Source organism: Eurosta solidaginis, chromosome 1 (assembly GCF_040869045.1).
Source record: "Eurosta solidaginis isolate ZX-2024a chromosome 1, ASM4086904v1, whole genome shotgun sequence".
NCBI classification, from domain to species: domain Eukaryota; kingdom Metazoa; phylum Arthropoda; class Insecta; order Diptera; family Tephritidae; genus Eurosta; species Eurosta solidaginis.
This window is the reverse complement of record NC_090319.1, coordinates 319403720-319417382: the sequence shown is the minus strand read 5'-3', so window position 1 is coordinate 319417382 and position 13663 is coordinate 319403720. Positions and strand designations below refer to the sequence as shown.

At 36.6% G+C, this 13663-nt stretch overlaps 1 protein-coding gene across 2 annotated transcripts in view; it reads right to left on the bottom strand.

Annotated features, from left to right (window-relative positions):
- Positions 1–1391: 1391 nt before the first annotated feature.
- Positions 1392–13663, bottom strand: part of ssh (Protein phosphatase Slingshot) — a 44224-nt gene continuing 31952 nt past the window's right edge. For both annotated transcript variants that reach the window (XM_067761750.1, XM_067761751.1), the window contains exon 8: positions 1392–12973. In XM_067761750.1, the coding sequence (XP_067617851.1) occupies positions 9559–12973 (3415 nt within the window). In that variant the 3' untranslated portion in view covers positions 1392–9558. The remainder of the gene's footprint in view (positions 12974–13663) is intronic.

Here is a 13663-nt window from a genome sequence, read left to right as displayed (position 1 = left end):
ACCTGCGTCACCTAGCGGCGATTTTTTCATAGGTCGCTTCATATTCCTGTATGTATTATGTGTTCCAAATATGAGCCAAATCGGACCAGAAATACGATTTTTTTGAAATATTTCGATCCATGCGCCACCTATCGGTTTTTTTCTTATTATTTCATTGTCATCGGGTTCTGAACTATATCCCAAGTTTGACGCTTGTAGCTTATCGGGAAGTCACTTAAATTTTAATTACAAAATTCGTGCTGGCCGGTCAAGTCAAGCTAAATAAAACCGTTAAAAAAAAAAAACAATTATAAAATTGGATGGAAAATTATTGCTGTAGTCCATTAAAAGCAGTAAAATTTTGAGCCACTGTCCCTCGGCGGGTTTCTTTAGCAGCAAATTCTCCGGAGTAGGGTTTTCATTAATTCGCTTTATATGGTCTATCCCATGGAGCCCTTAGATTTTTATACGCTGGACTATATCATTGGTTGACGCATAGACCATTTTTGCTGTCGTGTAATAATGACCGCCTGTCATACAAAACCGAGAAATCAAATTCAGTAAGAAATTGTTTTTCCCAACACAGGAGAGGCCTATACCACCCTCTTTTTCAAATAATCCATTCAATTACGTCGCGAGCGAATCCGTTGGGCTTTTTATTGCTGCTTTACGTTCATACCCGCGTAAAGCTCGTACATTTATTATTACAAATGTTCCCATGTTTGACACTGGGAGAGGAACCCAAGGATTATTTAATCTGATTTTCACAGGGTCCATGATCCCGAGCCAACATTATGAAGTCATAAAGTGCGAACCTTAAAGAGTGTTAATTTTTTATGTATTTTTTGGGCTTTCATTACAGAAAAAAGATAACACTCTTTAAGTTTCCTATTTTATGTGCTTAGTTTCAATGTGGTCGTATTAAATCGTTCCCGAGATCGCCGGGCTTGCAGGTTAATGCTGCTTGTTACCCGAACGTGCCGAATCTATATCCGGCAAAGGACCATTAACATCAATAGCACTCCCCAAAACCTTCGGAGAGTGTCTTTATCACTACAACAACAACAAGTATTATCTTTTTTCGTCAAAGAGAGTTTTACTCCTAAATTGACTTACTTAAAACTTTGTAAGGGCCACAACAGCAAAACTGGTCAACGATCTAAAGAGCATAAAAATAAACCAGTCGTCTGAGATAAAAACATTCAAAAATGCACAACATACACATTTTGTATTTAATATGATCTTTAATAGGTATTTTTAAAAACCATTTGTTCATACAAACATAATAGAAAAAATCTTACAATATTTACAAAATATTTTTGCTTTTTTTGCTGGCTAATTATTTTTAGTTAATATAATATAATTTTTTCTTGTTGATTCTTTGTTTAGAATTTATTTTTAATATTTTTATAAATGTATGTATATAGTCTGTGTTATGCTTTATGTTTATGTTGTTTGTTTAAAATATATGAATGTAATTATTTCTGTATAAAAAAATGCGTTTGCCATTTTTTCTTTTCGAAGCGATTAGGGTTGTATAGTATATGCCTGGTTTTCTGGTTATTGATATGGAGCAAAATGAAGTTAAATTGATATTTGAGGTTGAAAATTTGGGAGCGGCATGGGATTTTATGCTTTAAAATTTTTGAAAAAACAAACAAAAAAAAAACAAAGAAAGTTAGAGCATCTTGAGATGGAACACTGTAGTGGTGTACAGAACTCCGAAACTGGCTACTTTAAAAACTGGCGGATCTGAATCTTAAAAACATCGGTACAGGAGTTTGGAGGAAACGAAATTGCGTTGCAAACGTATATAAATAGCATTTGAAAAGATATTTCAAAGGAACTGAAAGAAATTGTTCGACTTAAGTAATTTCTTCTTTGCCAGAACGGACGGCAATTGGGACCACCAAGGGACAACAAGACTTGATTCACTTACTTTTTCCATTTCATTGGAGGAGTGATGAAACGTACTTTTTCTTTTCAATTGTCAACTTAGTTCAAACAAGCACTTGTTAGCAGTAGTTAGATTTCTGCCAATCTTTTATTGGCTATCTTAGACTTTGTTTGAAGAGGACTCTAATTCAGAATTTGTTTCAAGAACGCCATCTTTTAAAATTTTGTTGAATTAAGCCCTCTCAGATTATTTCATAAACGTCATATTCTGGTTTTCGAATTCGACAAAATTTCTCCAATTTGATTTTTGATTTGAAAAACTGCTTTTATTTTCTTAAATTAATAAAATGTTCAGATTTTAATACGTAAAACCTTGAAATATTGAGTTCAATATATTTGAAACGAGAACAGCAAACACAAAATCATATGATGGGACTCAAATTCGATTCCAAATTTTTTGTGAAATAAGAAAAAAAAATATTTTGACCTTGTAATCTCTCGAACCTGAGCATGACCATGATTCAAGCACAAGAGGTTTGCTATGCTAAACATTTTTCTTTTTGACAATTGCAGCCATTTTGCTCCCAAATCGAATTGACATCCGTTAACTGTGTTGTTTCTTTGCGATTTTTCGAAAAAATATTAGTAGTAGAAATAGGAAGAAATCAGTTTATAAATACCCGATAAGTACGGAACTGCATAATTCGTTAGAAACCTCAATCAATTTAAAATTCATCCTTCAACGTCAAAAATTCGACTAGTAAATCGATTCACGTAAAAATGTTATTAGTAAATATGGAGATGCCATACGGAAATGTACTCATTGATCATGTTAACTTATTCATTCCGTATGTTCGGAACATTCGTCTCCATTCATGAATTTGCGGAATCGTTTTATATTTGGGCTATTATGTATATATGTACTTATTTGGAATACTCGGACTTCGTGAGGTTACATCAAACGAACGTATTCCGAATATTCTAATTTAACGGTTTATCCGGAACACTTCCATGAATACTTAAACGGAGAGCTTTCCGAAATTTCAGAATAAATAAATACTCCCTGTGTAGCAGGACCGCACAAAAGCTTTACTCCTCTGGCAAAGTCAAGTCCGGAATATAAAGTTCTAAGACAAGAAGCCATTTTTTGTCAGTTCATTGCGGCTGCCAGTTCGAAATCGTCCTATCTCAAAATATTTTTAAAAAATTTCCCATTTCAGGATTTGTCACAAAAACACCATATATCAGAATTAGGTTGAAGAACGCCTTGTCTCAGAATGCTTTTATTAACTTCCTCTTACGTCAAAATGCATTGAAATTATGCTCAGATAGGGAGTTTTCGAAACAAATTTTGAGATAGTAAGGGAGATCAGGAGTTTGTGGAAATGGCCAGCATCATTGCATTGCAAACTTCTGGAGCATATTTTTTACTGTACACTAACAAAATACACGGCTATGCATTTGCTACGTTAGTGCAAAACACAACATCAAAAACCGTAGTGAACTCCTTGAGTGTATTTTTGAATAACACATTGACCACATTTTTCAAACAAATTCCTAAAGAATGACCAAACCAACATAACTCTACCAATTCACGAAATATTTAGTAGAAAATGAATTATTCGCTCCCCCATAACCTGTTGGCTTTATAAATTTATTATCACTACTAATATAATACTAAAGGTACTTTTCTACTACAATTTTCGCTGAAGGGGATTGAACTATTCCCCTTTCTCTTACTTCGTAAAAGCAACCCGTCCAGATTTTTAAATTTGGGATGGTCAGTTCCTTTGAAGAACAAACCTCTAGTAATTAAATCATGATATTTTGGTAATTTTTTCTTCATTACTAATTCTCATCGGAAATTACTTGAACGAGCTTTTAAAAGACTTTCAACAAGATCTAGTTTACTTTTTAAAGTAATTCTATTAATTTTTGAATTTCACCCTTTTATAACCAAGAAATTCCACACAAACCTTAGAAATATTTGTTTTTACTCGCTCCAGCTTAATATGTATATGTAGGCGATATATTGCCAGGTTTTTTGTCAACCCGAAATTATCCAAGTTTGCTCAAGAGTATTTTTCTTGCGGTGTAAGAACCATAATAATTTGAGCCTTCTCGGACGAATTTGGACAGCCATAAGAATTATTATTTTTTCATTTCGACTTTAGCTATAAATGTTTTTGAAAATGCTTATAATTAAAATACAAATACAGTACGGGGATTGTTATGATAACGGTGAAAAGCGCTACGTAGTAGTACCTACTTACATACATACAAGTACATATATAAACTGCTCCTCCTTACAATTTCTAATGCAATCGTTAAGTTTATAAATAATAAGAATAAAATCTGCTTGTAATAATAATGAGGGGGAAAATTAACAGTAAAATTTAAAGTGAGTTATGGAAGTGAGACATAAAAAGAGTGGTACACGTATAAAAATGTGGAGGAAAAGATGAGTGATGACAAGATGGTGACTACTTGACTGGATAGCCATAGACATTAATATAGGTGCAAAAATCAATTTATAGTTTATAAACTTTCATATAAAATGTAAAACAAAGTGGCCAGCTTCAATTGGCAAACAAACATGCTAGGAACAAAAGTTTCTGGGTTTTACATCGGACTATGAATGTTTTTTAACGATTAACCACTTTTCTACAAGATTACGGATAATATAAAAAATATACGGTTTCTTTTTATGTAAGGTATCCCTAGTTTTAATTCAATATATTATATAGAACACTGAAGGGTTACTCCACTGTTTTGTGCAATAATAAAATTGAAGCCAATCACATAACATCACTTTTTCAGCAACTAAATTTTTTGCTGCGACATTTTTCGTACAAAATTCCCCAAGAAACTAGTTTTATGCAAAATTTGTTGTGTATTGTGGTGGTTATATATCTTTTTATCTAAAAAATTCTGGCAGCGGCATATATAGTGCATTTTATTTGTAAAGGTATGGTAAAATTTATTTCGATTGGAGTAGAATTCAGTCCAGTGCAACTATTAATTCAAAATTGAGGCTAGGGTATGAAAATAAAATAAATAAATAAACAAAGGGCGTTTTTCTAAAGATTCAATAGCAAGGCGAATTCAGTACCATGAATTCGCTTTACCACGACCTGGTATAAGTTCGCCTTGAAGTCAGGTTATCGAACTCAATGAAAAATTTCTTTTGACATGACATTATTCTGCATGGCGAATTCGTTTAATTTGCTTTGCCTCACCTTGTATAGATTCGCCTTGAAGCGAGCAGGAAAAATTTTGAAGCTTTAAAAAAACGGCCTAAGTTTCATATTGGATTTGGTACCTATATTAATGTTAATGAGTGTAAACATTACGTAATTAAAAATTTCTTCAAAAAAAATTTTTGCTTGGAGGTGTGAGTGTAGCTCTTCAATGAGAAAGTTCAAAAATGATAGGTGTTAGACGATAAAATCATCTGAAAATTGCTAACGGACCTACAACTCATTAGAATTCTTTTAACATTTTGTGTGTGTGTGTTTATTTATTACAACATTGTGCTGTTATGCATCCTCACCAAGCATTATATATAAGTTATTTTCCAACATCCTCATTCTGGTGTATACATAGGACTCAAGCGAAATACGAACATTTCTTTTTTAGTTTGTGTTTGGAATTTGTGACTTATAACTAAAAAACTTCCTCGACTTGGGAATTTAATGAGGAGTGGAAATTTGTTGTTTTTATAAAGTACGTTTGAAAGTACATATCGCTCATTTACTTCAATAGTGTCATAACTCAAAAAACATGACTTTTGAGTTAATAACATATAAACCTACCGAATATCTTGATCTATGTTGTATAAAAAAATCATTGCGATCAGTTAAAAATTTACCACGTGCTATAAAAATAATTCTTTATATGTACAACATATGGCAGTTAAAATCTTTGAATGGCTCTCCTGGAAAATTGTGTTTTTTGAGTTATGACACTATTGAAGTAAAGGAGCGATATATTAAAAAGTAATTCCGTTAAACCGAAAAGATTGTAACGTATTAACTTTCAAAATCAGTGTGGCACCTCAAGATGCTAATTATTTTTGAACTTTCTCATTTAAGAGCTACACCCACACCTCCAAGCAAAAAATATTTTGAAGAAATTTTTAATTACGTAATGTTTACACTCATTAACACAAAATCCAATATGACAATTTGGCCGTTTTTTTAAATCTTCAAAATTTTTCCTGCTTGCTTCAAGGCGAATCTATACAAGGTGAGGCAAAGCAAATTAAACGGATTCGCCATACAGAATAATGTCATGTCAAAAGAAATTTTTCATTGAGTTCGATAACCGGACTTCAAGGCGAATTTATACCAGGTCGTGGCAAAGCGAATTCATGGTACTGAATTATCCTTGCTTCAAAGCGAGCAGACAAAATATTGAATCTTTAGAAAAACGCCCTTTGTTTATTTATTTATTTTATTTTCATACCCTAGCCTCAATTTTGAATTAATGGTTGCACTGGACTGCCTTTGAATTCTACTCCAATCGAAATTCTTGCATCAGTATGAATCTTCTTTCAACTTCCCAAATATCATATCGAATTAGTACTAAACTACCATCTTCCTCGATTTTTTTATCTTATCGTTTGGCAACTTCCATTACTATCGAAATAGTTCCTAAATGCTGTGTCGCTTTCGTATCTAAGTGACGTTTCGCATTGGAGGAATAGCCCTTCCCGAAAGCTGATAAGAAGTGGAAACAACGGCGATATTTCTGGCGATCTTTTCTTCAGATGCCTGTCGTAAGAGACGACTAAAATACCAAATTGATTCAAGTGCTTGTGTAGCGCAACCCTCTCAAGGGGTTGTCAGCGCAACATATAGCTTCTCCCAATTGTCAACCTCACCTACCCGTGGCGAATCATTTTCATCAATCATTAACAGCCGAGGCTTTGGCGACCACGAGTTCCTCTTGGAACTAGGGGTTGGGGAGGGAGAGATGGCCTAGAAGGTGTAATGTGGTCATATAAATCGTTGCCGAGATGGTCGGGCTAATACCTTAATGGTGCTGTGTTACCGGAACGTACCGGATCTATATCCGGCAAAGGACCATCAACATCGATAACACTCTCCAAAGCCTTCGGGGAGTGCCTTTATCGTTATTATAACAACAACAACAATATTTCTTTAGAAATTTGTATCAAATGAGTTACTTGCGCCAATGAAAATGCTGGCATATGGGTGATACCACGATAAATCGACCAAGTTGAAAATATTACTATATAATTCTTTGAAGCGTTTTTTAAGGAAAAAAATTGTTTTGTAGAAAATTTGCAAGCAATAAAAGCAGAATTTCTCGAATTTGCAAAAGCAGAATTTTTGAAAATTTAACCAAATTAACATTAATTGATAAAAACTAAAACGCAGATGTTTTATTAAAATTCAATTTTAAAATTTGTCAATATTAAATGAGTTTAACCCTCCATGAAATGCTAAAGGGCCAATTAAACTTCCTTAACCATAACGCCATAGTCGTAACATACCCATATCCATAACCATCTCCAATGCGATTTTTTAACCTAAAAATCGTGAAAATTTCATGAAAATGAAGGAAACGCAAAAAATTACAAACATATTCCACAAAAAATAAGCCCCTTAGTCCTAAGGTATCCAAAACAATGAATAAAGCCTACAAAAAGTCATCAAATTCACGAACTCAAATATTTTTAGGTTATGGATATGGCGAGAAACCAAAAACCAATTGGTTGGCTATGGTATGGTTATGGAGTTAGCGTTATGGTATGGCACCACTTATCGACACAAATCACCTACCCTGTGTGTGATTTGTGATTAATCGATTACATTGATTTCCATAAGGTAGGTTCGATTGGCTGTTTTATCTGGTTATGGTTTTATGGTTATAAGTCACCATTAATTGGCCCTTAACTCTGTGTTATAACGATAACTTGGCGCTCATCCAGTTGGCATTGTTCATGAATCATGAATAATAAAATTGTTTTAAAAAGGCCTTGTAATTAAAAATTTGCATGGAAATGTCATTTAATAAAGCCTCATAACCCTTTTTATGAATATGAGATAAAGATTGAATGACAGATTTACATCATCTAGATTCTTTTCGAAAATATAAAAATAATCTAGTCTAGAGTTTTCGAATTTTGAAATTGCACCATTCTAATATATCTATGTGTTCTATTATTTTTTTGAACTAAAGCAGCAGCGGCAAATTTTCGCAAGTTCATCAATCATATTCCTCTTATTTTTATTTTCGACGTTTTGAGGGAAAAAATCATGATGAAATAATAAAGGTGATGTCAACAACATAACCTCACTTTTTTGGCAGCTATATTTGCCAGTATTTACTTGTACTACAAAAGTACTAAATTTGTTTTGCTAAATTTTTCGTACAAATTTCATCAAAAAATTAAGTTTTCTGCAAAATTGTGTCTATAATCTTTTGCGGAATACAAAGTTATGTTTATGTCTAAAAAATTCTGGTAACGGCTTACATAGTTATTATATTTCTAAACGTATAGTAAAATCTACTCCGATCGTAGTAGAATTCAAATGCAGTTATGTATGATAGACAACCCTCTAAATTATGCATGCCGAACTTGTCAGAATATGGGAAAACGTCAACGGGATGACAACACCTGAATATTAATTGCATCATGGTTTTACTGAAACTATGCAAACCAATCTCTTAAATGTTTCCCAAAAATTTAGGAAATTCCATGAAAATTTCGGAAAAAGTATTTTCAAAAAGATGCTTGAAAGGCTAGTTTTTTCCGATATGAGAAAAACTTTAAACAAAAACAATTTTATGGCATTTGATTTATAGATTTTGATATGCTGTGCCCGAATATGTAAAAAATCACATCGTTGTAGCAATATTAAAATGTGAACAAAGCCTAAGCTATTATTTAAGCGCCCTTCAAGTAAGTGAGAGTTCTGTAGTCAAGTCGAGTTGACTGCAATGTAAAGTAATGACAGATTAAGTTCAAATCTCTGCTTCATTTTGTGTTCTTACCCCCAAAATAGAAAAAAATTAAATTACTTTATAAAAAGAAGTTTCCTTTACAATTCGGCAATTTTGAAAGCGTTATAAAACGATTTAATTGTTTTTTTTGTTAATAAAGGATTCAGAATACTTATTTGGTTAAAAATTGAGAATTTTTATGAAAATGTATTAAAAAAATGCGTTCAAAAATGCAAAAAAGTCGAAGAGTAAAAATGATAAATAAATGCAAACAATTAAGCAAAACTCATTTGCTTTAAGCCGAGCTCCTTATTAAAATTTAATCGATTAGAGACCCTATTTTGTAAATCGATACGAAGAAAGTATGCTTAAATTCTGTCACGTTTTCGAATTCAAAGGTAATTTTGAAGAGGATATTCGAAAATGAATAGAAGAGTTGAATATTTAATTCGAATACAAGCAACTTTCGAATAGACTTACGGAATACGGTTTCAGTTCAGCCGATTAACATCTGTGCGTATGTATGTAGGTGTATGTGTTTGAGAGTTTTAGGCTTAAGATAACGTTTTAAAAACTAAAAAAAAAAAACATGCTTGGAACATTTTATAAACTACATAGTATTAGTTAACCTAACGCAGTATTCGGCAAAAGGGTGTGGGTGGGGTGTTCGTGGAGGTGATAAGAAACAAACCAATGCTACAAATAAATCTACATAGTATTGTATGCCGCCGTATTGAAGCTTTGTTTTGGTAACGTTAACCTACTAAGTGGATGCGTGCGACCGTGTTGTGGTAAACGACGTTGCTGATGTTGTTGTTGCTGCTGCGTATTATCGCCTATTGTTTCGCGTATTTGAGTAGCGCCGCTATGCGCTTTAGCCGGAGATGGCGGCGGTCTACTATCATTATATTCATGCAATAAACGACCGGGGGTGAACACATTTTTTCCATCACCACCTGTAACACTTCCCATTGTTTTATGATGTGTTCCATGTTGGCCACCACTTTCGTAGTAAGAATGTCGTCGGGGTTTAGTGAGACTCACAGCTGGAGCAGTAGGCACAACAATTTTAGACGATGTTGTTATTGGCATAGAAGATGCAGTAAGTGTTGAAGCAGGTGATGATGTCAGGAGGTTATCATGCCTGCTAGCGGTGGTTGTAAGTGCAGTTGGTGTTTGATATTTATGCACCAGCACCTTAACATTACGATCTATAAATGGCTCACACATACTCGACGCAGATGACGTGGACGACGAAGACGATGAGGACGCGGACGAGGACAATACAGTTGAAGCAGCAGCAACAGATGTGGCAGGCGTTGCAGACTGTGTTATATTAGTAGTTGTTAAAGAGTGTGTGCCATACGCTGGCACATTTGTAAGCAGAGTATTTGTATCATTCAATATTTCAGCTGTGGACAATTCTACCTCACACAGACTGTCTGTATTCGTAGTGGGCATATCTAATGTTACCCCATGTGGTGGATTGTGTGTTGTGTGCTGATGATGTGGATCTATATGTTGGGCCACAGGAGATGAAGGCAGTGAATGATGTCCTTTTTTTGCAGTGGTATCTGTAACTGTTTGCTGTACTTGTAATACATTTGCGCTGGTTGTACTACTACAAGTGGTGGTGATGTTAGTTCCTGCTTTAGCTTCAAAATTCTTTTTGAGTATTTGCACACTGCCGGAGATGCGTTGTTGATCTGTAATTAGGCTTGTGACGCCACCACCACGCAGAACAACTGCATCATCTTCTATACTCTCATGTTCGCCAGCAATTGTCGTCGTTGTTCTCATTGTTTGAGACGGTGGTAGCGTATTTTTGTTTTCAATATCAGACATTGTGTATGAATCGGGTGCAGATGAGGCCGACAATAATTCATTATGTAGTGGACGGCTACCATCGCTACGACGCATAACCATGTTACATGTTAGTATGTCTACAGCAGGATTGCGGCTGTCAATCGCACTGGCCACCACCGCACCGGCCACCACCGCACCGCCCGGCACAATCTCTACACTATTGCAGCGATATGGAGAACAACGTATCCGTGTTGAACCAGCCGCTGAAGCACTACGAAAAAGATTTGTTGTACCTTTGGCATTGCGCTTGACGCTGGTGGTGCCAATTGTGCTCTCATCAGACATCGTAGGTTCACCATCCTCCTCTGCGCATAGTTTCTTTAGTGTATGGCTGTTGTTACCACTTCCGCATTGTTCTAGTTTCTGTTTGGTGCGCTTTACGGTACCAACATGCTGATGCTGATATTGTGTTGATCCGGCGGATATATTTTGATAGATGGGATGAGATGGTGGTGAGACAGTCTTGTTACTCTTATTGATATTAAGTTCGTGAATTTGTCCTTCGAGAATGGCTCCACCGCTGCCGCCGCCATAATGACATGAGTTTCGATTACTATCGAAAGCCGCCCATGAACTATTTCGTACCGGTACAGCACAGCGTGTATCGCCCGAACCCCATGAAGCATGACGCGCGGGTAAATCACGATGCCTTTGTGTACGTGGTGTTACCGCTACTCGTTCTTCGTATGCCGAATCTATACTACTGTTGGAGCCTAATTTGCTAGAAGGGCCGCTGTTGCTTGTAGCATTTGTTGCGCCACCTATTTGACACAGCACGTTGAGACGATCTAAAACTATGCCGCCACCGCCGCTGCGCATGTTGCCACCACTTAATAAATCACCTGTTCCGCTGTTGTGTCCCCCGCCAGCTGCAGTCCATGAATGCGTTTTGCGACTATGACGCCGTGCATTTGAAGCAGCACCGACTTGGTGGCCATCATTGCTGCAATCTGTGGATGTAGCGTCCATTGGCACAGCATCACTACTACCAAAATCACTGCAGACGTTGTGCTGGTTTGATAGCATATCACTACATGCACTTGTACGATTGTTCGCCACGCTTTCACTAGCATCCGCTGCAGTACTTTTAAAATTACAAGTTTGTGTTATCAACTTTGCCGATGAAGTCCATACGGGACTGTCTTCACTTTGTAAAGTTTTACCAACGCCACTTGTTGTGGCGCCTGTGTCATGCGATACGGAGCGCCCAAATTGCAAATTAAGTGAACGACGATCGTCTGCCGTTTTACGTGTATTTGTATGTGTTTCCAAATCTTGAACACGTGTGCGTACAGATGCTATTTGTTGTTGCCTTTGCTTCTTTTGTTGTTGCAACTGCTTTTGTTGCTGTTGTTGTCGTTGTATGCTGCTTGTTGGTGGTGGCGGTGGTGGTGGTGGTGGTGGTTGTACATTCTTTTGTATATGCCGTACTTGATTTTGTGTGACACTATAATTCTCACCATTACTGCCAGGAAAACGCATATTTTTCGGCTCCTCTGCTACGCTCCTTTCTGGTGTTAGATTTTCAAGCGATTGGCTTTGTTGTTTGATTGCGGCTGTCATGAGTGGCACGTGAGGCACCGCCTGCGGTGATGTGCTACTGGACCGACGCACTAAGCGATTTTGCTTACTATCACTTACGTCACCCTTACCTCTACCAGTAGACGCCTTTGATCGTCGTCCAATGTGTTTGATGATATTTACATCGCTACCAACATCGGCGCATGCAATTATATTATCACCACAGCTGACGACATCATGTGCGCCAATAACTCCACCTGCTTTTGATTTAGATTGATTTAACGCCTGTATAAGTGGTGTGGGCTCACTACCGGGCAGCAGACGTGCATCCTTTGTGCTCTTCAAATTCGTTTCACTTTTACTGCGCTGCAGTTTTTCCTTATTTTTCATTGCATCCAACATACCACGATAAGTTTCCAATTGATTAAGAAAATTCTTATTCGGTTTAATACAGTTACGTCGATCTTTAACATGTTGTAATGCATGCTTGAATTCCCAATTATATGCCTTCATAGCATAAGCTATAACCACTGAAGCTGAACGGCTGACACCCATTTTACAATGTACCAATACTTTGGATCCCTCGGACTTAGCGCGTGTTATATAGCGAAATGTGTTATCCCAATGTTTCAATAAATTGGTTTTTTCATCATCATAAACGCGTACGTTGAAATAGTCAAAAACGCCAGGAAAAAAGTTATCGATTTCACGTGTCACATTGAGTATATGGCGTATACTGAAAGAAGAGGAAATAAACAAAGGTTAGGTTAGGTTTAAGTGGCTGCCGTCCGCATCGGAGCGGCACACTTAGGCCTTTATAGGCCCATTGTGAAACCACACGGATTTGTTCCTACTCTCCTAATCAAACCACTTCGTTGAGTTTGTGAAGTCAACTAAGCGTCGTGTGTTGACCTCAGCTACATCAGTCAGATCTACGAGAAACATCTTGCTCATAAACCGTTGCCTTCTTTTGCCGAGCGCTGGACATTCGCAGTGTAAATCCCTAACAGTTTCAGGTTCTTCTTCGTTCCCGCAGCTTCTACAATAATCATTAAATGGAGCACCAATCCTTTCCGCATGCGGTACAATACAAACGTGACCAGTGAGATGTCCTACAACTAAGGAAAGATTCCTCTTACGGAGGGTTAGAAGCTCTCGCGATCCCTTCTCATTCCATTCCGGCCATGTAAGTTCTGCCGTGTAGCATCTATCATGATGCTTCCACCTGGCTGCGGCTTCCATCAGTAGAGCCACCTTTATCTTGAGCTTGCAGGTGGAGAGCGGCTTACCCAACCTCTTCCAGGATGGCGAAAGTGGAAGGGAAGTATCCTTTCTTGCAAGCTCATCCGCCATCTCATTACCTGGTATGCCCTTATGTGCCGGAACCCATACCAGATGCAGAGTAAACTGTTCAGCCATCACGTTA